Raw genomic sequence first — 26,701 nt, 5'->3', positions numbered from 1 at the left:
CCAAGGAGCCCGCGGGGGTCTGGGAGCCCGGCTGCGAAGGGAGGGGAGGGGGAGGGCGGGAGCGGCCCGGGCGGGGTCGGGTGGCACAGCCGGAGGTGCCCGGGCGCGGTGCGGGGCAGCCCGGCCGGCGGGGGCGGCCCCGCGCTTTGGGGTCTCAGCCTGGCGGAGGCCAGTGCCAGAGGCTCCTCCCGAGCCTCGGCCATTTCGGATCCTCTCAGGGGCCTCTCTCCACGTCGACTCGGTGCGAGGAGCTGGTCTGAGATAGCTCCTCTCCCCCTCCGCTCCCTCCCTCCGACGAGCAGAACCGCGCCGCGCTCCCGGGGACCGAGCCCCCCGCGCCGCCAGTGGGGTGCCGAGCCCCAGCTCCCGCTCCTCCGCGCCGGCATCCCCGCTCCCTCCTTCCCTCTTTTCCTCACTTTCCTCCTTCCTACCTTTCTCTCACCCCCAACTCTTTTTCCCTCTTTCTTTCCTTCTCCCACCTTTTGACGCTTGTTTGAAAATCATCCCGCGGACGAGGCAAGCGCGGTGCAAAGTTTTGTAAAAGGTGTAAAGAGATTTGCATCACCAGAGTAAGGTGCTTGGACGGGAGAAAACAAGTCTCCGGATACTTAAGTAACCCCCCTTTTCAGCAATAAAGCACACAGAGAAGGGGCGAAAAGCCCAAACCGACTTTAAACGGTACATTAGTGACAACATGCGAAGGACCATGTGACCAGATCATTCCTAAAGCTAAATCAACACCTTGTCAACACAATGCGGAGACAAGAGTGAAAAACAAATGTCATTTTCATAGTCTGAAACCCATCAAACCCCATCGCACGCACTGGCACCAACGCTGGATGCATACACACTGTTTAAAATGAGAGGGAATAACAGATAAAGGGAAAAGCACACACAGGGAAAAATCCCTGTCAGCCACGTCAATTGCAGAGTAAATTATTTTCTGTCAACCAGATCCTGAAAAATGTAATGTAACAACGTTGCTCCACTCCAAGCTATTAATTTCCCCAGGTCAGTGCTCCCAGCACACCAACTCCTGCCCTCGGTCCCCTCTCCTCCCGAGGCAGAGCTTGCGAGCCACCTCTCACCGCAGCACCGAATGCTCAACATGCGAGCAGGCACTCGCAAACCTCAATGTTAGGCAGCGGGAGGGGAAAAAAAAAAAAGGGAAAAAAAAAATGACAACACAGTGAGGTTTCTAAAAGCTTTGAACGTCAGCAAAACTGACCAGGACAGGGGTACAACATTCGTCAGAAGTGTGCACAGCGCCAACGAGCGACCCCGACCAGGAAACTTCTCTTGTTGCTGCAGGAGAACCCTTGAGTGAACAGCAGATAAAACTCCCCAACACCAAACCACAGCCGGCCAGCACAAAGAAAAGCAAAGTTCCAGAAGCACCAAGCCAGACCAGGTCCCCAAAGCTGTTCCCAGCACCGTGCGGGAAAGCAAGACCCCCGCTGCATTGTACTGCGGTTTAAATGTCGCTTCCAGGGTCCCTGACCCTCCGCTTCTTCCTTTTAAACTGATACCGAGGTTTTGCTTTTCCCAGAAAAGGCAGAGACGGAGTTTCTGCACGCCTCTCTGAAGAACCCAGCGCCCTGAAGCCGGCGGCTCTGGAGTCCCTTTGGGTACTTACACATGGACAGCTTTCACGGTTCTGTGTTTTATTTGTTCAAGTCACTACCTTATAATTTATAAATATCTAAACCAAAAAAAAAAAAAAAAACCCCAGCAGTGACCGAGGTCACACAAGTCGGCTGACCGAGAATTCCTTCCCAGCCCTGACAGACTGGGACAAACCTTTCAAGACATTAACGCGTTTATTTCACGCAGGCGAAGCCCCTTCCTAAATGGAGGGGGATTAAATTCAACCGTGAAACCTGTTTTGTCGAAGCAACCCCTAAATGCGGATTATTTATTGCCCAAAGTTAGCACATTTTCAACGTGCTATGAGCTATCTTGAAAATCAGTGATTTTCCCCAGCGAGCTGAACTAGGCACTTCATTTCTCCCCAAAAGCCACCCGCAAAGGCACACGCGTGTCTGTGCCTGCGGGGATGTAACATGAACGCAGCACATTTTACTACATCAGCCTGAGTTTAATATCTTGGTACGAGGGAAACCCTTTCAGATGTTTTTTTCTGCCTCTGCTGATCTCACGGTGAATGCCAACACTCCACAGAAATACAAACAGCCTCTTAGCCAGGACAATATATATTTACACACTGACACATGGAACAACTAAACGTAAAATATATGTGGATAATACCTGCTACAAGTAAACACTGCCAGCCAACCGATTATACAGAGGCCTTAAACAAGTTATGTCAAAATGAAGAAAAACAGAAGTGCATTCTCCTGCTAAGAATCAGCTACATTATTAAAAATCCATAAAGGCAATAAGCTATCAAACCCTGCTCGACAGGTCTCTAACAGAAAATACATACATAAAAAAACAGAAGCATCGCTCGGGTAGGTTTGTGTACTTTGTACCCATCTCCTCTCGGAAAACTCTCATCAGGAATAAAGCAGCCTTCATTCTACATCTTCACCCATTATCAGCCAGAGCCACTTGTACTACCGAGCCTGTTATTACTCTTTCGGTCAAGAATGGCCGCATATGTTTTAAAGGAGAGGACAGTAGTTCTTTCAGAGGAGGCACACGAACCTCAAGTATCTCTGCGCAACTCGCTACAGCGAGAGAGGACCTCAATATTGGCAACAGAGTGCCAAGGGACCCCAGGCTCTTAAATCGCCTCCCTGGGACTAGGCGTAGGACACAATCTATCTACTTTTAAAAATACAGTAAAATGTTTATTTTGTAATATCTAAGCGACCAGGTAGGTCAAGACTTCGTGTCTCTGGCAAAGTGCAACACAAGTCTCAGTTCCCAGGACGGGCTGCACAGAGTCACTCAAAGTAGTTTTACTGGACTCTACTGAACGTCCCTGGTCTTAGGGACAGTCCCATTACAGAAGCTGCTCTCACCACTACAGACTACGCAAAAAAATTCTTTTAGCGACAAGCTTGCAAATGGGCACACATGCCCAGGTTTTCTTCGACTTTCCTGGAGAGTGGAGGAGTGAATCAAAGTTTTTAGAGGCTGAAAAGTTACTGCCTCACTTTTATGGAAATGCGATTTTTTTCCTGCTTATTTTCACCTGATTATTTGCAAATGTTTACAGCAGACACACAGAAACATCCCGCTTTATATATTGCCAAGGCCATTCAATTATAAAAACATCACACCAGCAACTTTCAAGTGCTGCCCATAAGCAGCACGAGGAGCCCACTCGTGACATCTTTAAGTTCTGACAAAGGATTTCATGTAAATTTACCCTTCCCGGGCTCAGGGTAAAAAAAAAAATACCAACCAGAGAAAAGAAATTCACACACACCACCCCCCCTCCGCGTCCCGCAGACACATCACCTTTGCTCCAAAGGCTCCAGCAAACCGCTCGCCCCAGCTCCCCAAGACCGCATAAAAAGTGCTTCCCTTACCCCCCAAAAAAGTTATTCCTCGCCGTTGACCACCCCTTGCCTCTCCCAGTAGGCAAAAACCCCTAAAGTTCAGCATTTAGAGCAGAAATGTAAGAGGAGACATTGGAAACAACTGGGAACCGCCATCTTACAACCCATCCAATTTCACAGAAGTACTTGTCCAACTTAAGTTAATAACATTTTCTGCTGGGTGCCCCGGCGCCTAACAACCCCCCCAGGAGGATCGCTACCCCCCACTGGCTCCGTCTCTATAAAATGGGTGCATTATCTGACATTTTAACCCCCCCCAGACACATTTCTTTCGGGGAGGACTGAAATCACTTGACCCAGGCAGCTCCAGATTTCACGAACGTCCCTGTTTAATCAAAATCTGCCTTTAAACAAAGGGCGCTCGGGCCGGGCTGGCAGCAGGGTCGGGAAATATAAATATTCTCCTCGGGGGCCATGTGCACAGAAAGGTTTTAGGGGGCGTCTGGAGAAAGAAAGGAACTAAAATTTGCAAATGTGGGTGCGTAACGCGAGCGAGTGCACAGGCTGCTGCTGCTGCGTGTCTGTATGTGTGTGTGTGGCTAGAGCAGCCTGTCAGCGCTTTTCCCATACGGAGAGCTCGGGGGACACCTAGGCGCCCCTTTGCAGCCCCCAAACCGGCCGAAAACCGCCGCCGAGCCCCCTTCGCCCCCCGCCCTCGGTAAGGCGACACCTCGCTTCATACGTACCCGGAAAACGGAGCCGGTTGGTGATGATCGGAGCGGCCAAAAAAGACAATGAAAGTTAAAAGTCGTTCAGCAGAAAATGAATGTGAGCCAAGCGGCCATCTTGAAATGAACTGCAGACGCTGTCAATTGCAATAAGCTTATTGCCGCCGCCGCCGCTGCGCTCCGCTCATTTTAGTTACAGAACGCCCGGGTCTCCTCCGCTCCTCGCGGGCCCTTCTCGCTCGCTCCCTCGCTCTCCGCTCCCTCCGAGTTGGCCGCCCGGGCGGCTCAGGCGCGGCGAGCGCACAGGCTCCCCGGTCCGGATGGGTCCTCTCTCCACCAGCCCATTGTCTCTCCCTCTGCCCCCCGCTCCGCCTCGCGGCCTCTCTCGCGTTCCTTCTTTTATTATTATTGTTATTATTACGAGTATTATTGTTGTTGTTATTTCATAGTTGGTGGCGGGGACCCGGGGAGGGAAGGAGGGCGGGCGGAGGGCGGAGGAGGGAAGAATGCAACGCTGAAGGCACACAGTGGAAACTGACACCGTCCCCAAAATGGCTCGGAGTTCGCCCGCCCCGCCAGCGTCACGTGGGGCGCCTCATTCCTTAAGGGCGGCCTGGGAATTAGCGGCGCTGCCGCCGGGGCCCGGCAGCCTCCCCGTGACCCAATCGAGCGGCGGCGGGAGCGGCTGTGGCGGGGAGCCGCGGTGTCCCCACAGCCCGCGGGCGGGACGGAGGGAGCGGGGTGCACCTCGCGGTGCTCGCCTCCGGCGGGGACAAGACGCCGCCCGCCGCTCGGGCGCTGAGGAGCGGAGAGGAAAAAGCCCCGCTCCGCTGTCCGGGACCGGCCGCCGCCGCGCAGCCTCCGCGGGGCCGCTCTCCCTCGGCGGCAGGTGCGGCCGGACCGCGCCTCGGAGCCGCTCCGCACCTGCGGGCGGAGAGCGGCGCTGCCCCGGCGAGCGGGAGGTGCTGGCAGCGGCCGCGCCGTCCAGCCGCCGCCGCCGCCCCGCTCCGCTCCTTCCCGCGGACTCTGCCGGCTTTCCGCCGCCTCCACGAGATTCAACCGAGTCCTTTCCTGCCCCCCGCGCCGGGCTCCGACTTTTCCTCGTAGGAGAGATGTAAGAGCGGCTGGAAGTGACAAAGCGCGGCGGGCGATTCAGCGAACGCGCCGCAGCCGCGGCACGGGAAGAAGGCGCTTTTGCCTCGCTGAGCTGATCTAACATTTAGCATCTTACTTTTAGGTACAGCTAATTCATCCATAGAAATTGCACAACAGGCGCGAATAAACCTTTATTAGATCACAGAGAAAAATAAGCAGTGACAGTTGTAAAAATATACAAAATAGGATAGAAGGAATACTTTGATGACACGACAGTTCAGCAAATATTTAACAGGAGTTAATAAAAAAAAAAAAACACCAAAAAAAACCAACTACATGAGAAGGGAATACCCAGTGCAGACGTAAAAAATTCACTTAATTCACATCCAAGGACTTAAAAAAACCCCGGTTTGCATCAAGAGATGAAAGACATTTGTCATTTAGGAGACACTTAGGAAGGAGAGTGCTTCAGCAGGCTGACACCTTCCTTCAATCACATCTGAGTCGCTCGTTCTAGACTTTTTGCAGCATCTTTTAGCTTTCCCACTAAGTCCTAAGAGATGAAATAGAGTCTTAGAATAAGCATATTTTTTAAAGGTCAGCTAGAAGAACAGATTATTTTTTTAAACAGAGACTCATGTGAAACCAGCACCTTGTAGTACAAAGAAGTGTTGCAACTGATGAACAATGCAAGCAAATAATTAAATAGCTCTGTATTTTACAATGTAGTCAGAAAAGTGGAAACTGAAGGGAAACACTTTTTAAAATGTATTTTCTCCCAAAATAGATAATTATTATTTACACGTAGATTTTATTGGTATTGCCACGATGGCTAATGCTGACATTTGCTTCTGGCTTTGAAGCACTACATGGATTTCTAAAACATTGAAAATATTTTGAGTGCAATTTTGTACTAGGACCATTCTCCAGCCAAAGCACATCAGGTTTACTATGCCAGCAAACAGACTAGAAACACTCATTACTGACAAAAGGACAGCTTTTGAGACACACTTATAAAGAGGAGGTGTAAACCTTAAGTTCTAGTATCTTGCTTTTCTCTCCCACCAAGCCCTCTTCCCGATCCTCCAGAGTTTGGTCACTTCCAAGCATTACAATACCTCCATTGTTCAGTTACACATTTAAATCGCTAAACAAAGATCAACGTTTGTTTCAGGACATTTCTTACATGTCATTAACACCACTGAAGAGCCTTCAGTTCCTTCTCTATTTTTAATCATGACACATTTAAATCACTGAACCAGCTTCTTTAATCATTTCTCTGAAGCACGGGAAACCAGAGTTTCAGAAAATGATGAGTTTCCTCCCACATATACATATGGATTACAGTTATGAACACAGACAAAATATTTATGCACGTATGTAAAACACTCCCCACGCAACTAAATTCAGTTACTTTCCAACTTTATTTGAAAAGACAGTAAAAATACACTTGGATAACTTTTATGGAAAATTCTCTTACCCTCCCAGTATTGGATTTTTAAAAAAATAATAGTGTATATGATTGATTCATTTTGATTGGCAATTTGTTAAAGACATGGACATCCACAACTGGGGCTAAGCACAGAAAGATGAAGGAAACAAGTACCTGTAATTGGTCCATTGTACAACTAAAACTAACATCTGGGTGTGATCCTGAATCACTGTTCTGAAGGGGAAAAAAAGCAAAGAAACAGCAATGTCTACTGTATTTCAAAAATATCTTAAAATTGCATTTTTTCCTTTGAGGGTGCTGGGAGTACAGTACCTCTACGTTTAAGGTCACCAAATAGGAAGGCTGGTAAGTTTTATGAAGTTGATTGTTCTAAATTAAAAACAAAGAACATGTAAAAAAGCCAGGTCTCAGCATTAAAACAGTCTAAAGAAACACCTTGATCTGCTAAAATTACCTTGATCTGATATTCCAAGCGCCAAGACACATCAGTTATATGGAGAGGAGATCTGCCTATGCTGAAAGACACAACAGTTACAAGTCCTCTGTGCTAAAAGAAAAGGTCATTTTCTCAAGCTGTCCATCAATAAAGAACTTTTCATGATTCTGGTAATGCTTCTTGGGAAGTTCTAAAAGGTTATTTTAGAGCAGAATTCCAAATGAAGAAAAGTTTCAATAGCTGTTTTCTAGAGTTTGTTTAAAATGCACTTTATTTTTTAATGTTACAATATTACTTACTTTAATCACCTAAAGTATGCAGAAGTGTCTTCCAGGACAGTTTCAAACTAACTACAATTGAAACCATATCTCTGCTGAGTGACTGACCTACCTTCCCAATAGGATTTCCAATGCATCCTTGTTTTTCTGAAGCAAGAGAAAAAAAATAAAATTACTAGGTTCAATAAATTCCTATGAAAGAAGAAAAATTAATATGCTAAAGTTGGTTTAAAAACCTGATATTCGGTGCAAAATTGTTCTATTCTCTCTTTATCCAGTTTGCAGTCTTCTAGGCACGTGCTACAGGGAAAAAGAATTTATTAGTCTTCTGTTAAGATTAACTCAGCAGTACACTTTTCAGTAACAACCTCGTGCAGCTTCCAAGTATGAGTACCTTATAGCAGATATGTCAGCTTTCTGCTTCCCTGCCTCCAGAATACACGTTGCAGCCGCAGCATGGCAATGTTTTAATACTGTAGGGTCAATATCTTTCAGGTCTGGATCGTCTAAAATAAATGAATTACTGATGACACACTTATTTGCCAAGCCCCAGCACACGGTGCCAAAGGCTGCTGCTCGCCCTTTGAACGCTATCTTTCCCACAAAAACGTCAAAATGAAACACATGTGGTGTTTGAGAGCGAAAGGACAGACAAGCAGGCAAGGTGCGAGGAGGCGGAGGGGAAGGTGAGGGCTGCAGCGCCGGCCGGGGCCAGCCGTGCCAGGCGGGCGGGGCTGCGCGCCCGCCGCCTCCGCATCCCCTTCCCAGCAGAAAAAAATAAAAAGGGAAAAAAAAAAGGAGGGGAAAAAAAAAAAAAGAAGAAGAAAGAAGGAAAACCTCAATTTCCTCCGCGAGCCCCGTCCGCGATCCTCAGCAGCGCCTTAATGCGGGGACACCGGCCCGGAGGGGCAGCGGGACCGCCCGGCGCCGGCGGCTCCCTCCGTCCGCGGAGCACTCATTAACGCCGCCAGATTAATTGCCCGGCCGCGCACCCTCAGGACGTGTCCACGCGCGGAAGCCCCGCGGGGCGGCAGCGGGGCAGCACCGCCTGCCCAGCCCAGCCCAGCGCACCCGCGGGCACCAACGCGCGGGGCCCCGCCCGGCCCGCGCCCCTTCTCCGGACAGCTCGGAGCTCTACCGAGCGGCGAGCGTGAGCGGTGACACCCCGCGCAGGGTGCCACCGGTGCCACTGGTGCCGGTGCCACCGGTCCGCGCCTCCCCCCGCTCCCCTGCCCCACCCAGCTCCGCCGCCGTCCTCTCCGCGCGTGTCCCGAGTGCCGCCCCTTGCGGTGCTGTTTTCGTGGGAGATGCGCCGCGGGGCCGCGTTTTGGGGTGTGATTAGCTCCTAGTGAATCTTAAAGGTGCTCGTGTCTCCCGAAATCTCTGAAGCGCTCGTGTCTCGGTAGACGCCTGGCGTGCATGTGTTGGTGTGAAGCTTTACAGCCCCAAAATGTCTTGCCGGCAACCTCAGATCCTCAGGAGCAGAGCCTTATTCCTTAGTTGCGGAGAATCAGAGCCATCGAGGCTGGAAAAGGCGTCCAGGATCGTCAAGCCCAGCCCTCGCCTGGATAGCAGCGTACCCACCCAAGCACAGCGGAGCGCCACGATCCACTCGGGTTTTTTGACATTTCCTGGGATGGTGGCTCCATCACCTCCCTGGGGAGCCTGTTCCAATGCTTAGCCACTCTTCCAGGAAAGAATGTTATTTTGCTTCTGAAACACCTATGTGTATCATCAGATATTCCCCCCTCTCCCCACAGTTACAGATTTGAGTATCAAACCATGATTTTTACCTGTGGTTATGGCCAGCTGCAACTTGAACTTACTACTGAACTAATTCCTTTTTTTTCCTAGAGTAATTTTCTAGCCAGGATTGCTGTTGTATTTTGGCAAAAGGCTTTGATATTTACATTTTGATACACAAAAATTAGTTACAAATATAGCCAAAACAGCCTTTTGTGGTGATTTAGGGAAGGTGTGCAACTGCTGTCTGAAAACATTTCCATGAAAATCTAATAAATGCTTCACGAGGTATTAACCGCTTATGTTAGCATTTTGTTCTTTAAGTGTGGAAACATTGCCATAATCCTCAAAAATACTAAAGTTTACTTAAGTAACTTAAAAGTAAGCAATGCAATATTGTGTGGTTATATCTCAGCTAAGGACCAAATCAGTACTGCTGTAGTCAAAAAAGGTAAAGGCCTTAGTGTGTTACATGAATGTTACAATCATGATGTAAATGACCTTTGGAGTTCATGTACAGAAAATGTTTCAGATCGCATTTTTTTCTTTGTGTGTGTCTATTCTGAATGGTCAAGAATGTTACTGTGTTCCTTGGCAGTCCTTATTGAACAAACATTTCTGCAGCACATTTCTTAAAGGGAAATGCAATGCTGAAAGCTACTCAGCCTAAAAAATATGAGTAAAAGCTGAAGGCCTTTGGCAGATTCATTATTCTAAAATAATATCTATACAAGTCAAAATGACCAAAACATTTAATTTCTTCTGAACTTTTGTGGTAATTGACTGGTAGCTGGTTTAACCAAAAAGTTATTTGTAATTTTGTATCCATCAATCTTACTAATTACAATCCGGCATCTAAATGCTTGGTCCAGCTCTGGAGGCCACTTCCAGCTTTGTCCTAGCACAGATGGCAAGATTAGACTTTATCAATCTCACCACAACACCTTTTTGTGTTTATTTGAATCATGCTACATTTGAGATCACCCATCAACTTATTTTCTTTTCTTTTTTTTTTTTGTGATTTTAATATTTTTGTGATATGAATTGATTAACATTTTTTGCAAACCCAGCCAGTGCATGCATCTCCTTCAGTATGGATGCAGGCTATCAAAAGATTCTGCCTCCAGTTTCCTGCCTCTTGTGAGTTGTCTGGCCACTGTGTTATAAAAACACACATTTATATACCTAGGTCTGAATTGTGCCCAAATTAAGGTAAAGAGGAAAATCATACTGGCTGCAGGATCAGGCTCTCAGTTCTAACTCCCATGTACAATATTAGGCCTCATGATACTGTGCAGAATGAGCATGGAATATTTTGGAATACAATCTGAAATGCTGTCTCTGGCCTGATATATAAAAATTAATACCACAGAATTTTAAAACTGCAAGCTTCAGAGTCTGGCAGACAGAAGCCCCAATATTTTTTAATTTTTTTTTTCCCCTAGAAACAAGAAAGTGGTGGTGACAGCCAGGTGGGCTGACAAAATAAGGCTTTCTGTCTTTTTTTGGTATGGTTGTCAGATATAGATGTGATACCTAAGAAAAGCCAGCATGAAATGGAGGTGAAGAAAAAACATAACATGGAGGAGAGGACAGAGTTCTGAGCTGTAGAATTACAAAGGTAAAGAGACCAGGGCTTTAAAAAAGGGTTGTCACCTAAAATATATTAAAATGAACACACAGGGTATGATTGCACATTACAGAAATTTCTTCTTCAACATCCCATTATCATTTATAGCATATTAAAATCTATAAATTAACATCTAGCTTTAAAGGTGAAACAACTGCTAAAGAGTCATTGTAAGATTATGTAGTACATGTAACTCTCATCACGATTTCATCACAAAATTTATATTATCAAGTCCTCTGCCCAGTCTCTCAGCTTGACGTTTTTTCTTTCTTTTTCCCTCCAAGAAAGTAATGAGATGGATTCAGATGGGAAGATTGCTCTGAGATTTTACTAATTGTTTAGAGCACATACACATTTTAAAGAGCTGTTCATTAAAATTACCTAGAGAAATCTAAACTGTATATTGAATAAAGAAATTATGAAGGAAATGCATAAATATTGAATAATAATTAATCAGGGAAACAGACTACCTCAGCCCATGCCAGGTAGTAATTTTTACAGCTTGAGCTTTGTTACTTAGAACAAAATAGTTCAGCTGTTCAAAATGAAGGGAAATCATTAGCATCTCCAGAGGACTAATTCATAAAATTTAAACACTGGCATAAGTATTCCTGAAAAGTCTCAGATTAACATTTTTGAATCTGTGTATTGCTCTTCATAGAGTTAAAAGACAGTAACAGAAGATGATATTCTAACACCAGTTTTCTGCCAAATTATTACTGAATTCCAAGAATTTCTTCCACACATTAATAGAATGCCCCTTGAATTTTCTTTTAAGTCAGTATCAAGCCTTCTTTCTTATAAAATATATTTTTCTGAATAAAATATTTTAAGCAGATCAAAACAGTAAAAATAAGTTAGTATTTTCTACAAAAATTATTTCTTGCTGGATTAATATCTTTAGAGACAGTGTGATATCCATAAACCAGTAACTGACAGGATCATAGGAATAAAGAAAAGGAGTCTGCATATGCCAGAAAGTCCAGGAAAATTTCTCTCATAATCACAGGCAGTAAAATGCAGTATATTAAATAAAATACTGCCTTGAACCAGGCAATTATGTGAATTATTTAATTGGTATGATTATTGTAGGCAGTCCTCACATCTGCTGAAAATGCAGTACTTGTCACTTATTAAAAAGAAAATATTTGCTTTCAGAAATTTTTGGTATGTATTAATTTCAATAAATGCATTGTTTGTCTAGACACAAGGACTATTCAATAAAACATGCTTTGTTTGCTTACAAATAGTTCTGATTAACAGTTAAGGACCCTAGCTTTTTATTTAAATATGTGAAAGCACTTGATTTATTTTGGTAAGGTAAAACCTATAGTAGTTGAATACATTTTATACCAGGTATTTAATCTTTTTTGGTCTATTTAACATGAAAACCATTTTTTCTACTAGGTAGTAGTTTTGGAGTCGAATGAGATTAATTTATTAAAAAACAAGTAGGTCTTATCTATTTACCTTTTGATTAGCTTTATTCAACTTGCTTTTATCTTATATTTGTCAAAACTTAAAGTCTTCTGATTTTCCCTTCATACATGAAAAAAGCCAGATATTACTAGGCTGTAGGAAAAAAATAGGAAAAAATCTAGAGCTTTCATATTTTAATTTTACTTTTAAGCTGTTGATATTTCAGTCCTTATTTAAATACTCAGGAATAGAGGCAACCAGAGAAGTACCACTGCTTAAAACATTATAGTTCCTCTGATTTCTTACAGTTCAGGAAAATCTTACATATTATAAAAGTTCCATTACCCCCTTATTTTATTAAAACACAAATCAAAACTCTAAAAATTTATTTGAATTTATGTTTTATAATTTCTTGCCAAATTAAAAAAAAATCACAGGGATAATTTGCATACTTTATGTCCAAGATCATGCAAAAAACTGAGTAATAAAAGAATGTAAAAATCTGTGGATGTGAGCCAGAGTCACTGTGATGTACAGTGCATCCTCCAGGGTAGCAGCTTTGTTGTTTTATGTGTTTTGATTTATTTTGAAGTCCTTCTAATTAAATGGAAGTCCTGTATTTACTGAATTTTCAGTCATTCTCTTTCTTTCTTTCTTTTTCTTTCACAGAGAAATAAAGCTAAGTAGCTCAGAACATGTTTGCTCTTTCTCTGGATAAAACTGTGATGTCTTTGATGAAATTCGTGGAGGTTTACAAATGAGGCCTACATAGAGCATGCTGCTTTTAATGCCAGATGAGAAATACAAACATTCCTGCTGCTTTGCTGGAATTACTGTTGTCATTCCATGTCTAGTCCTGTGTCACAGACGAACAGTTTGTCATATTCCCAAAAATACTAGGACCTGCTTTTTAGTTATTTTATTGGTATTCTGTCTTTGTAAGCAACACTTATTGAAAGCAGGTCTTGAAATGAAAATATTTTCTACTTTTCAAATGATCTGACATAATTTACAAATGCTTCAAAGTTGAGGCAGCTCTCAGATACAGATGTCACACATTGTACTCAAAGATCTTTATTTCTTGCTTTATTTTGTAGATTTATTGAGAAAAGTCTAATCTGTATGTGAATTTTAACAGTAAGCCAAGTATAATTGAAATTTGTTAATGTTTAAAGTAAGGCTTTTTGCATGTTTATACACGTGATGGTAAGATTGTAGCCTTGCTGGTGGAAACCTGTAAGGAGGATATTATGTTCCATTGTCAAGAAGCATTCACAGTCTGTCACATTAGTGCTAGAGATGTGTGTAGAAGAGTAATTACTATAAGCTGACATCCAGGAAATGTACGTAAAAATAGATAAACCTCAAAGGAAAATTAAGCTGTGGGGCTCAGGTACTCTTTGTCTCCAGATGTTTAATGTCACTACACTAAAATGTTATTTAGCATAGCAGCTAATTTTGCTATGTAAAATGATTTTGTATTTATATAACAAACAGAAATGTGATTTTCTTAGTTTCCTATCAAATTAGATAAAAGAAGAAATACAGACAGTGAGATATCGTTAATCCAGTATTTAGAGGTACTTGATACAACATTTTAAATTCTCTTAATACAGTTCCACAATATCAAGCAGCAAAAGTATCTAATTCTGCTAATGTAATAACCAGTTTTTATAAAAACCTCGATGAAACAGATGTTGTAATATTACAGCAAGAACAAGAACTATATGGCATTTTTTTGCCAGGATTAGACCTTCTGTTTCAAGAAAGTGTTTGATTCTGGTCATAAAGCAGGCTTGCATGCCAAAATGATAGATGCCTTAAAAGAAGCTTTGATAAATAAAGTCCTGCAGACCTTGGCATTCACAGTTTCCTTTTGGCAACAGTGAGGAATGGCTGAGTAATAGTTAGGAAACTGACTTACTTAAAATGGTTTATTACATCTAAATATATTAGGGCTAGATCTGCAGCTAGTGTGAATCAGCATATCTGCCTTCAAATTACTTATATTGCATTGTGTCAGCAGAGAATCTGGCCCAAATCCATTATCTAGAGGGAATATCAACTACTACAAAGCATACTTATCTAACCAAAAGCAAACGTAGTGTACGTAGCTCATTGATGTTTCTTGTAACACTTATGTTAACCTTTATAGTGTGATAAAAATCTGGCACAGTTATGTATGGTTGCAAAGGATCTTGCTTTGATAATATCAACAATTATAAATTAGCACTATTGCTTTTAATGCTGCTTCAAATTACATTGATAAAAGCTTAACTTGATATTGATGAGAGGACTAGTAATTTAGGATCTTGCTGTTGCTCTAATTAACTTTACTGGGAGCAGAATGAGGCCTCTCCTCTGAAACAGATCTGCCTATCAAAGTAGTATGATGTGGTTTGCGTTTTTTCCTTTTAAATTTTTTTTAAAATATTTGTAGTGTGTTTTTTGTGTTCTCTCGCTGCACATATTTTGTATCTTGTAACAGCCACGTTTTAGAGAATCACATAGTTTAGAATCCTGGCTTTTATGTATAAACAAATGTGTTATTCAACTCAGTAAAATCTCCAAGAGTGAATTCAGACACAGAGGCATCTGCAGAGTTCCAAGTTAAAAGTTCTAGTTGAAATGACGACCCTGCGAGACCCAGATTAACACAGCAAACCCTGGTTCATTCTCCATTTCTTTGGCTCGATTAATGAAAATGTAGGAGTTATCAGAATTTTGAGCAGTAAACACTGGGACTAAGTATCTCAATTAGTGGCTGTGATGCTCCAACCATTAAACCTGTTCAGCAGATGCTGCAGCAGTAACTTACGGGCTGATCAAAGCATTGAAGTACGTGCTATTTTACACATGCTGGATTGTCTGCATCATTTACACGACATCAAGTTTACCTCAGGCTGTGGAAAGAGTTTTGCTCTTAAAAATACAGTTGTGGTTTCTGCTCGTTTTAAATGGCAAATGACATTATGATCACGCTGAGAAAACGAAGGTGAATGCTTTGGTGACTCCAAATTTATTGTGCTGGCAACACCACTGAGAACTATGAGTGTCCATGTACTCTCTGTTTCATGCAAGATTTATTTGTTGTGAGAGAAAACCCTGATGGTTGGTTACTGAATTAGGTCAATAAGCAGTAGGATAGTGATAGGGGAGATTCTATTGCTCTTGGGGATTTAGGCTTCCTAGCACGACATTTAAATCAATAGGAATCATCAGCTACCCTAATCTGCCCATACCAAATAGCACTGGGCCTAAGGTGGTGGAGAAAAATTGGAAGAGACCCTGGGAAATTGCTTTCTTTTCCTTGAAAAAATTAATGAAATGTATTGTGTAGGTGCTTATAAAGATTTTTATAATATTTTCTGTATCTGCAATTTTATTAAAAATACAATGTAATTTCTAAAGATAACACTAATTATAATAATAATAATCACTTGTTATTTATGCAGTCATAGAATTCAACTATTTTTGCAAATCCATCAGTAACCTGTCAAAATGTAGAGAAGAAAGTGGCACAAGACAAGAAATTCCAATTACAGTATAAACAAAATGTTAAGATCCTGTCTCACATCTGCTGGAAGTAGTTAATAAATACAGTGCTGATACAGTTAAAATGACAACAGAAAGAGTTAAAATTACACAGCTATGAAAAACCAATATGAAGAAATTTAAGAAGCCTCTATTTTGTAGGTTAAATAACACTTAATCAGTAATAATTCAAAATACTGATGATAAAAGCCAGAACTATATAAGTCCATCAATGAAACCAATGATAAATCTGTGTTATTTTCACATTCTATGTTTTCACTGAGTACACAGGAATTTGAGGTGAATGTATACTGCCATAGCAGCTCTTGAAAATCTGGGAAACAATGTTTTTCTAAAGGCAAACTTAATTTCTTAGTAGCAGTCAAATATAATTTAATTTTGGTCAATTTTCTATATAAAATCCTGAATTACGTTTATTATATAGACTATAAGAAAGATACTAAAAATTATATAAGAAATATAATTATTAATACTAATTACAATTATTATAATAATTAATAATATATATTATATTTTTTATACAGGTGACAACAATTTTAGATAATGTATTACTTACAGTGCATCACTGAAAAAACCTTTCCCCTCCTCTTGCTTTATGCTTATTATAAAACACAAGTAAACTCTTTGTTTATATGGTTATGTTTCTTAAAAGAATCTTTGCAGACAAAATACTGCATCTTAGACCTCCTTTCAAAATAAGCATTAGAAGCTGCCTTGAATTTCACTGTATGCTCACCCAGGAAGATGTTAACCTTAGAGAGCTACGTCAGCTTGTGGCAGATATTCACTGACGGCGTGGCAGATATTCGTTCTGACTCTGTCAGCCAGGAAGTCTGCTCGCAGCACCTACATGGGATGTGTGTTTGTTCAGGCAAATGTTGTTGCCATTATACCATTTTTACAGCAATAAAGTTCCATTGAGGCCAATTAGGAACTACTAGAGTGGAGACGGAGCAACAAATTTCAAAATTTGATCCATCATTTCTTGGCTGTCAAACCCCGTGCCCATCTGCTCACATGGCAAGCAGCCCACTTGCAAGTGAGCTGGACCTTTCCTCTAAGAAATGAGTGACAGGGAAGAACAGTTTAGTTCGCCTCTAACAATGCAAACCCATTTTTTTCCCCTGCAGGAACTGTGGTCCAGTATCTATGAGAGCTGGACAGCATTTGCCTTCTTTCACTTAATTATGTTTCTTTGACAAGTACGTTGTTAGAAATGGTTAAGCAACAGAGGAAAGAAAATCAGGGGTTTACTGGTAGTGCTTGCTGCCAAAAAGACAGGTTGTATTGGAACAGGTGCTTTGAAAATCTGTGAAAGCCAGCTGAAAGGTGTCAAAATGTGCATAACATGAACCAACAGTTCACAGACATTTTGTGTGAATTTGGTGTTGTATCAGGAAAGTTTAGAAGGAACTCTCAGCAGAGATTATCTGCCTTAGGAACAGGCAGCCAGCTTAACAGGCAGACCCTTGTCTGCTCGATCACAGCGTGCATGATGCTCTCATGCAGGAGGGAAGACAAAGGAAAGAAAAAAGATTTCCTTCTGTTACATTTATATACTTCATTATCTTGGAATCATCAAATCAGGAAAAATTATATAATAATCTCTTCCTAAAATATGTTAAGCCGATCATCTCGCCTAAAAATAAAAGTAGATCAATTGCAACTCCATAAGCTGTATTTGGGTGAGTGATTAACTGCAGAGTGTGTGCAGGTAAAAGAAAGTAGAATGTGTGATCCTTTTTTATCATACCGGTCAAACGAATGCCTGTGAGCCACACTTGTCCCTTGACCTTGTTAAATGTGGCCCACGTGTTGGAGGGAGTACAAGAAACTTTTCTGACACATTCCCTTCCCACATGTTTTTCCTGCAGTGTGCTACTGTAGATAGTTCTAAAACACATGGGACTACAAGTGGGTTCCCCATGTGCTTTTAAAACCTAACAGAGCTACAACAGTCAAAACCACATGGGGATAGAAAGGGAGCATCAGGAAAAAAAAAAGCTTTTTAACTATTTGTGTTCACGTTCTTCATGTGCTCAGAGAACACATGGGAGAGCAAGAGCAAGACAAAAAGACAAGGGAGAGCAAGAGAAAAAAGGAAGAGGGAGAAAGAAGCAGACAGAAGCACAGAAAAAGGAACAAAGCAAGATGGCATTGGAAAGGAAAAGGAGAAAAGACAAGTGAGAAAGGAGAAGGCATTGCAAGGAAATGACAGGAACTGACAGGGAAAAATCACAGAGAAAATAATTTCACTGCTTGAAAGGATTAAACCAAATAAGCTTGCCTGTGCTTTTCATTTCAGCTTTATAGTTTGTGTGTGTGTTTAGTTTTAACAAATGTGAGAAGAGGCATCCTGTGCACGTCCCCCATGTCATCCCTCCGTTCATTTTGTCTCCCAACGCTGCATCTTTGTTTCTGCTTTCTCATTCCGTCTCTTGCTTACCCCTCCCCTTTTTGTCTTCCCTGCCTCTCACAGGCAATGAATGAGACGTAGCATATCATTGTATTAGCAGGGCCAGGTTTTTCCTGAACTTGCCTTAAAAATGGAATGCCAGTGTGCTGTTATTCTTTCAGCCTCCCCCCCTGCCACCCAAGACTCAGTGGAGACAGCCTGAAATCCTCTACAGAAACCTAAGTGGGCATATGAGTGAAATGTGATTTTGCTCCCTGTCAGTTATGGGATATGGTCATAGTCTTGATTTCAAGGAGATTTTCAAGTCAGTGCTGAGAAATTTTTCACTTTCTTGGTGAAGTTAAAGAGGAACAAATAAACTATCTCCCATCTTCCTCTCTCATGCTTGTGGACACACATCTGCCTGTGCAGCCTCTCCTCTGGACATCTCGAGGTGTGCTCCATTTACCCTGTAAGCTGTTATTGGGAAAGACAGTTTTGTGCATTGCATAGCAAATCTAAGTACTCTCACAGAAATATATAAATATTGTGTTATCTAATATGATACATTTGGTTTCATTTGAACTGGAATGAAAATTAAATAGCTTTGCATCAATTTTTTTATTATGTTATCATTGGATAGCCTTTTGTGTGATCTCAGAATTTTTTCTTTGATTTGGGGAAGAAGATGATGCTGAGATTTGGCATTGCATTTAGATTTATGATTTTTATCTTTATAAGCAAAGGAAGAATCTTTAAATATACATGTACTCTGGTTTTGTCCCCGCTTTCTTTGTATCTTGCACTCTATTTTTCTATTTCTGGTTGTTGACCCTTTCTAGCTGTATGGCAGGATCTCAAGGTTTCCAAACTGAAACCAGGAGCTCAGGAGGATGAACAGCTTTCAGGAAACAGTCAACAGCTCTCAGGGTGCAAATCTAAAGGTCATTTGTTATCACATCTGTTCCTGTCAAGGCGTCCTCTCTGAGGCAAAGCCCATCGGAGAGGCTGGAAACCCTGGGAGGTTCTGTGGTAGGATTTTCTCTCTCATGCTGTATGATGAGACTGAAAAGAGTGCATTCATCTGTGGAGTTCTCCCAGTGTCAGGGAAAGCTGTCAGAAACCTTTTCCCCCTGCCCTGTTTCACTGTGACCTTCATTTCCCAGCCAGTGGCCTGAGCCTAAGTGCAAAACCCTCCCAGTCAATATTAGGATTTGTCTGATCTCTCCTGGTTCTCTTAAGGCAGGGTAAAACTGGAAACCACCATTTGGCAGCAAGTCCAAGATATTTTGGATGTGGCTGTGAGGAATGAGAGTCAGAGGAGAAGGGGAGAATGCTGGCATTGAAGGAGCAGCCCAGGAGCAGCTGGGGATAGCTTTGCTAGCGTTGGAACTTCTCAGTGCTGAAAGTTGTTCACTGCGTGGAAGTTACGGAGCTGGTTGGGCTGGGCAAGCCATGCTGCTCAGGCTTGAGGTAGAGTCCTGCTCTGGGCTTCCCACCATCCACTCACATCACTAGCATCACTGTGCCACATCGCACCAGAAGATTGCCAGAAGTATTTTGTACATAGAAGTGGGGACCAGCATGCATTTTATGGCAGTAACCCAATTATTTAGGCTGAGATATTATCGTGTACTACCCTACATTGTAGTACTGAAAAAAAAAAAAAAAAAAGGCAGAATTTAGAATATGCTGTATTATCTAGTGGAATTCCTGTATTATTCTGGTAGAATATCCTGTATTGTCTGGGCTGTTATCTAGTCCAGTTTTTAAATAATATGTGAATATATTAAAATACTTGATTAACTTATGCAGTGTTCTTATATCAGGTAGGTAATATCAGGTAGCAATTGTAAGCACATTCCAGAGTACTTGTTCACTTATTCTGTTATTTACAGGACTGTATTAGACTAATGTTATCAGCCAAAGCATCTGCTAGCACAATCTGATAACACCCTGTTGGGATCTATGTAGGTGTCCCATTTATTGGTTAGACTGCTTTAAATAACTAAACTATTATATGTCTCTGTTTATATTTTGGAAAACAAATAGTTTCTGTAAATTAAAGGAAGTGGAGATATAGTAGCTTAGAGCATAACCCATTTTTAAGCATAAATAAATTCAGACAGATTCTTTACGCATTCTGAAATTTCAGTGAATTTTTAATGTCTCTATTGCTCTCTTGAGGTAAAAATGTTAGGTAACAGAGGTACTTTGTGGAAGAGGCTTTTGTCCTTGTTTACAATGAAGAGGTATTCCAGAACTGTTCCACATTGTATCTTACATAGCAGACAGAGGATAAAAAATAGTGCATTCTGCATCTGTCACTATTCTGCATCTGTCACTCAAAGAAAATTCCCTTTCCCCTTTTTGGGAAAGTTGCCTAAGGATGATGGGATACGACTGATAGCAATAATCCATATTTAGGCAACTAGAATATTGTGACAACATTAGCTAGAGTAAGGGAATGCAGACAAAGTCAAAACATCTGTTATGGTGACTTTTACCCTATTATTTCTAGTTGTTGTGGTGTCATAGTTTGCATTCCTACATCATCTTTCCATAAAAGTATACATCTAGCTTTGAAATTCAGCTCTAACTTTAAATTACTTCCTTTACACTTCATATAATACAATTAATAATCTGAAACACAGCAGTTAATCTTTGTGTTGGGTTTGCTTGGACAGGTTTTTGTAGTGAGAGGGCTATGGAGGGTTTCTTTGAGAAGATGCCAGAAGCTTTCTCCATGTCCAACAGAACCAATGCCAGCCAGCTCCTGGTCTTGGCCAGGACCAAGCCCATGGGTGATGGTGGTCGAGCCTCTGGGATAACAAACTGAAGAAGGGGAAAGAAATCCTGTGAGGCTTCACATGGAGAGAGGAGTGAGAGAAACAACTCTGCAGACACCAAGATCAGTGGAGAAAGAAGTGGAGAAGGAGCTCCAGGTGTGGGAGCAGAGATTCCCTTGGAGCCTGTGGTGAAGGCTTCCCTGGTCCAAGGTGGAGCAGAGATCCCCTTGCAGCCCGCAGAGGTCCCCACGCCGGAGCAGGGGAGTGTCCAGAGGAGGCTGTGACCTTCTCAGATGCCCAGTCTGGATCAGGCTCCTTCCAGGACCTGTGGCCCTGTGAGAGAGAACTCCCCACTGGAGCAGGTTTAGCTGGCAGGACCTGTGAGCCCACAGGGATCCACAGTGAGGCAGCTGATTCCTGAAGGACGGTGCCTTGGGGAAGAGACCATGCTCTAGATGCTTGGGAAGAACTGCAGCCCACGAGAAAGGCTTAGCTGGAGAAATTAGTAAGGACTGTCTCCCATAGGAGAAACCCCGCGCTGGAGCAGGGGAGGAGTGTGAGTTCTTCTCCTGAGGAGAAAGGACCAGCAAAGAAAACATGATGGATTGACCACAGCCTCCATTCTCTATGCCCCTGTGCTGGGGGAAGGAGGTAGAGAAAATGGGGAGTGAAGCTAAGCCTGGGAAGAATGGAAGGGTGGGGAGAAGGTATTTTAAGATTTAGCTTTTATTTTCTCATTACCCTGCTCTGACTTGCTTGGTAATAAATTAAACTAATTTCCCCAAGTCAAGTCTGTTTTGCCCATGGTGGTAACTGGTGACTGGTCTCTCCATGTCCTTATCTCAATCCATGAATCTTTTGCTATATTCCCCTCCCCTGTCCAGCTGAGGAGGAGAGTGATAGAGTGGGTGGGGAACTGGCATCCAGCCAGGGTCAACCCACTACAATCTTTAGATACTAATTGTAAGAGATCTTCTACTTGATAGATTGCAAAGTATGTTGGATTTTATCCCTGATTATGAGAATAATTTGATTTGCCTCAACATAGCCATTAAATGGTTGCAGAGAGATTGATTGTAGTGTTATGAAGGATTTCACATTTAATGGTTTTATGAGAGAGATTCAGAATATAAACAGGTTTCATGACTGTTCTTAACTGGAATATCTGAATATATACCCTTCCATCTCTACAACACTCAGCTTGCCATGGAAACTTTTGGCAGAATAGCAATACCTTTGATTTTCCAGCCCTTCTTATCACAATATGTTGCTGTATTGCTAGGACTATAACAATGAGGACATGGTTATATAAACCACAGGACACAAATGCCCAGAATAAAGCACTATAATAAATGAAAAAAAAGTGTAATGTGTTATGAGCCTGATCCTGTTGCATGATAGGTCTCAGCCAGAAGATTTTGTTCTGTAAAGTTCAGAGAGGATCGGTCCCATGATGTCTGCTAGGAAATGTAGGTATTAATTCTGATTCTGCCTCTTTCACCAGTCACTCTACTAATTAGCAGCAAGACATGGTGCTGGTAACTTATAGCTGCTGTGTAGCTGGAGCACAGGAGCATCTGCAGTGTCTGTGCGTGGGCTGCCAAGTCCCATTGCACGTCCTCTGTTCATTCCCTGTGCCTGCTAGAATAACATGTTATGATACTGGACTTCCAAAGAATATATTAACTTCCTGACTCTCTATAGTAATACCCTACAGCTGGTTCAAATAAACATTCCAAGCCAGTGCATTTTTCATCTTGAAAAAAATAGCAATCCCAAAGAAGTTTTGTATTTATTCAATGCTTACTGTCATTGCCTTTGACACCGAGAACAAAATTAATAGTTAAAAATATTGGAGTTACTCTCTAGGCCTTTGCATTGATTCTCTTTTGTTGTTCTTCATTTATTTTGTTGACCATTGCCATCAAAAAGAGAAGAAAAACTGCTCATGGCATTAATTTTCTTGAGTTATTGCACTGCTCTGTCTCACTAAAACTTTATTGTGTTTTTTTTATACTTTGAATAAAATGTAACTGTTTTTATCTGAACAAGAATCCATTTAAAAAGTTCAGATTGCTCTTGACTTTACCTACCTTTTGTTGTGAAATTTCACTGACATTGATACACAAACCAGGTAATTAATATGTCTACATTAAACTTTTGCATACTGTTAAAAATATGTTTATGTGTTTCTTTAATGATTCCATTGTCAGTTCATCTATTAAGGCTTTTATTAAAAAAACTGTTGAAACATGGCTGAGAACCAGCCATGGCAAAGTCATCGTGTCAATAATGGATATTGTGGTTGGATAAGGACTGTGGCTTTGGTCATGTTTGATTACATGATTTTTGCAGTTAAATTGTTGTAGATGCACTGGCTTTTGGCTTCAGAAAGAGTACACATGATTAAATAAAGAAAGATTTTGCTCCAAATATTGTTCATCCACAACATACTAATTCCCACCAGAGAAAATTAAATATGTCTCAGCCTACAGATCTCCTATTTCTATTTCATACTGCCATTTATTAAGTAATTTCCTCAAGAAATTGCTTAGATGAGCCAGGCTTCTGAGTTGGTTTCATGTAATCTAAGCTGTAATTATGGAAAAAGGTATGGATAGAATTATGGAAAATATTGTGCATGTCCATCCTTTTCTGAATTTTGTTTTAATTCTTTGGGCTAATTGCAAAGAAAAAAAATATATATTTCCAGTAAGTTGTGGAACAATCAGAGTCATTCAAATACATGTGATACCCAGTCTTAAGAAATTTTCAAAAGCTGGACATTAGTGTTGATCTCTCATCCAAATGGCAGTGATGTAAATGGGAATGTGTCCCTGATTTCAGTGGGAGCAGGAGTAGGTGTTAGTTTTTCATTTTATGCAATACACGAAGAAGTCAATTGTGTATGCAAGACTTACACTGATGTCAGATCTACATTTTTATATGGTTTGTTACAGTCTGTGAATAACTGGACTGTATGGATATAAATCTGTCTTTGATTAAGATAGATTATTCTGGTGTCCTGCTATAAGATTATTTTACATTAACGGAGTTATCATTGACAAGTACAGAATCATTCTGATTTATAGCACTTTCTGAAAAATGTACACATCTGTGAAAAATGCCGACTTACGTCTGGAATTAAGGGTTAGATGCATGTTCTTTTTATTCTGTCTTTGCATAAAAAAAACTATTTGCCTGTTACTGGTTCACATAGTCAACGTAAATTTGCTTTTCTCAGACATCTTTACAGAATTTACAGATAAGGTTTTACGACTGGAAGCAAGGGAGTATTGTAAAACTGCAGTATTAGACAAAGTACATAAGAACATTCTGAACCCCCAAATGCTATATTAAGGTCACACACGCTTTAAATTAGGTCCCTCTGTTCTCACTCATAAATGTCTCAAACTTTCAACTTCTGATCTGAAACTTTTGATGGTTGAATATTGTAACAGTAGCCACTGGAATTAGTAGATACTGACCCTTGTGCCATATGACAGGCTGCATGTAGCTGTTCATGACCCTGGCCAGGTTCATGTGGCTGAAGCGAAGAAATTAAGGTTAGCTTGTCACTGGAGTTCCTGTAGGCTGGAACTTTATAGTGCAGGTAAAGGTGACTGGGTTTTGAGCTAGTCTGTCAGTATAAAATACACTTACAAAAAGAATTTTATTAGATTTAAATAAACTTCTTCCCATTCACATGACATCAATCACATCCATAAGTATGAGGAAAGGAAAACATAGCTCAGTCACACTGGCTTCAAATGTGTGGTTGTTACCAGTGAATGCCTGAGCATTTCTCTTTTATGTTTTCAGCTCAGATTTTTAAAAATTATTTTTGGTATTGTGTCTTTGTTGTTTTTCTTTTGTTCTTACTCTCTGCAAGACATGTTACATGACAAGCACTGAGCATCTATTTATGTGGAGCATTCTAGGAAATGGAGAGTTATAAATATGTATGTCTGATGATAATATGGAACTCTGACAAAGATACTCCTGCCTGTGTTTTTTGGAATTGACAATACAAAGCTATGGTTTATTGAAATAATGATAAAAATAACATTCTAAAAATGTACTAGTTACTGAAATAGTCAAAAATACAAAAATGTTTTTAGTCCCAGGTAGAAAAACTCCTCTTTGAAATACTTGCAGAAAAATATTCCTGCATCTCCCTATTCCTCAAGATCCATTTTCTGCAAAGCCCTTTAAGTGTGAGAGAGGATTGAGTTTCGCAACAGTTTATTGCTAGATTTACAATGCTGGCGACAAAGCCATTCTTAAAAAATGGGATAGACTTCTCCCAGGAATTGATCTCTGGTTGGGTTAATGGATTATATGGGTCAGACTATGCCTGTGACTGCTCCTTACCCAGTAACACTGCCGAAAATGCGTGTGAGATCCAGTCTGGTGAGAGAGAGCTTCTGGAAAACCTCTGCAATGGAGCAAGAACACGTCAGGGTCGAGTTCATGCTTCTCCAGTGACACAGAAGCAGCAAGAACAGCCTTCCATGTCCCTACATTGGTCTGATTGTAGAAAGATTGACCCTCTTGCAATTACCCCTAACTGGTGTAGTTTGAAACAACCATCGTCAAAGCGCTCGTGGAAGGCTAATTGTTCAGCTGCATGCTTTGATTTTATTGATTAGATTTTATGAGGTTATCCATTGTGCCTTACATGGCACGTTAGCTGAAATTGGCAGGATGCAAAACCGACATTTTGGAACTCATATTTATATATTATTTAAAATAATTTTCGGAAAACCTCTGCCATGGCAAAAGGCAAAAATTGGCTGAAATGCTTTGGTGCATTAAATTGGGTGGGATTTCTTTTGTGCCTCCTGACTACAATAAGATCATTGTGTTGCTGAGTCTTTATCATACCACATAACTGATTTATGGAATCTTGCTGCTGTGGGCAGCTGGATCTCACTGCCATTGATACTGGTGGCAAAATCCCCTTTGTGTTGTCTTTGTCAGAACCAGGATTGGGCTTCCCAGTGCCTGCAGCACAGAAATTGGGTGGCTCCTCAGAGTTGCTGTGGGTGTACAGTGATTTCTCACTCTTCTTTGTCTCAAAGAGCTTCATTGAGGGCTGCTGCACAACAGTGAAGCTAACACAGCTCAGAGTGTGAGAAAAGCACACCAAAACTGTACAAACTCACTTCTGAAATTTAAATCCCTTATAAAAGGTGGCGAGATTACAGCTGTCAGTTCTGTCATGTCTCTTGGGTTGCTCATTGCCTTTGAAGTGACCCTGGCCTTAGACCAGGGGAACTTGTTTTGCATTACTCACTGGTGGCCAGGTGGGATGGATGGTGCCTGGTGGAGGAGTGGGAAGGAGCCCTGGTGCTGTGGCCCCCATGGGGATGCCTGGGGTGTGCTCTGGAGCTGGCTGAAGGCCAAGCTCTCAGGATGGCCATCGTGGCCTGGTGGGTGGGTGCTGGTGGCACTGCAGGCTGGCCGGGGTGCAGCTCAGCCAGGGCAGTCCTGTGGTGGTGGCTGCCAGGACGTGTTCCCAGCAGGGACCAGCAGCTCCACGTGCACGGCTCATCTGCACCTTTTTCATGAGCAAAGCACAAAAGTGTGTGAAATCCAAACCCTTTGCTGTGCCTCCAGCTTAGTGGTTCTATTTGAAAAACAATTACACAAGATGCCACCTAAGGCAAATCACATAAAATTAAAATAAAGGGTACGGTGGTATAGC

At 41.8% G+C, this 26,701-nt stretch overlaps 2 protein-coding genes across 2 annotated transcripts in view; both read right to left on the bottom strand.

The window, feature by feature from the left end:
- The window catches only part of LOC120502765 (polycomb complex protein BMI-1), a 10,248-nt gene extending 5,561 nt beyond the window's left edge, over nucleotides 1-4,687 (bottom strand). The window contains exon 1 of the mRNA XM_039710522.1: nucleotides 4,217-4,687. The gene's annotated coding sequence lies outside the window, so the exon portion shown is untranslated. The remainder of the gene's footprint in view (nucleotides 1-4,216) is intronic.
- A 782-nt stretch (nucleotides 4,688-5,469) lies between these two features.
- On the bottom strand, nucleotides 5,470-26,083 carry COMMD3 (COMM domain containing 3). Its single transcript, XM_039705606.1, has 10 exons — nucleotides 25,928-26,083; nucleotides 25,366-25,521; nucleotides 8,532-8,805; nucleotides 7,855-8,329; nucleotides 7,697-7,760; nucleotides 7,573-7,607; nucleotides 7,201-7,261; nucleotides 7,059-7,115; nucleotides 6,900-6,959; nucleotides 5,470-5,846 (listed from the first exon to the last, which is right to left on the bottom strand). The coding sequence occupies exons 1-10, from the start codon at nucleotides 26,081-26,083 to the stop codon at nucleotides 5,787-5,789; spliced, it is 1,398 nt and encodes a 465-aa protein (XP_039561540.1). The 3' UTR covers nucleotides 5,470-5,786.
- Nucleotides 26,084-26,701: the final 618 nt, after the last annotated feature.

Source organism: Passer montanus, unplaced genomic scaffold (genome assembly GCF_014805655.1).
Source record: "Passer montanus isolate IOZ18808 unplaced genomic scaffold, ASM1480565v1 scaffold10, whole genome shotgun sequence".
Lineage (NCBI taxonomy): Eukaryota > Metazoa > Chordata > Aves > Passeriformes > Passeridae > Passer > Passer montanus.
This window is presented reverse-complemented; position numbering and strand designations above follow the sequence as displayed.

Excerpts from the sequence above, each read along its gene's own strand:
- COMMD3 (XM_039705606.1), bottom strand. The coding sequence starts at position 26,083 with ATGAAGCTCTTTGAGACAAAGAAGAGTGAGAAATCACTGTACACCCAC. Across the intron at positions 7,608-7,696 it reads AATTTTGCACCGAATATCAG|AAAAACAAGGATGCATTGGA; the intron begins GTTTTTAAACCA and ends CTCTTGCTTCAG. Across the intron at positions 6,960-7,058 it reads TGGTGACCTTAAACGTAGAG|AACAGTGATTCAGGATCACA; the intron begins GTACTGTACTCC and ends TTTCCCCTTCAG.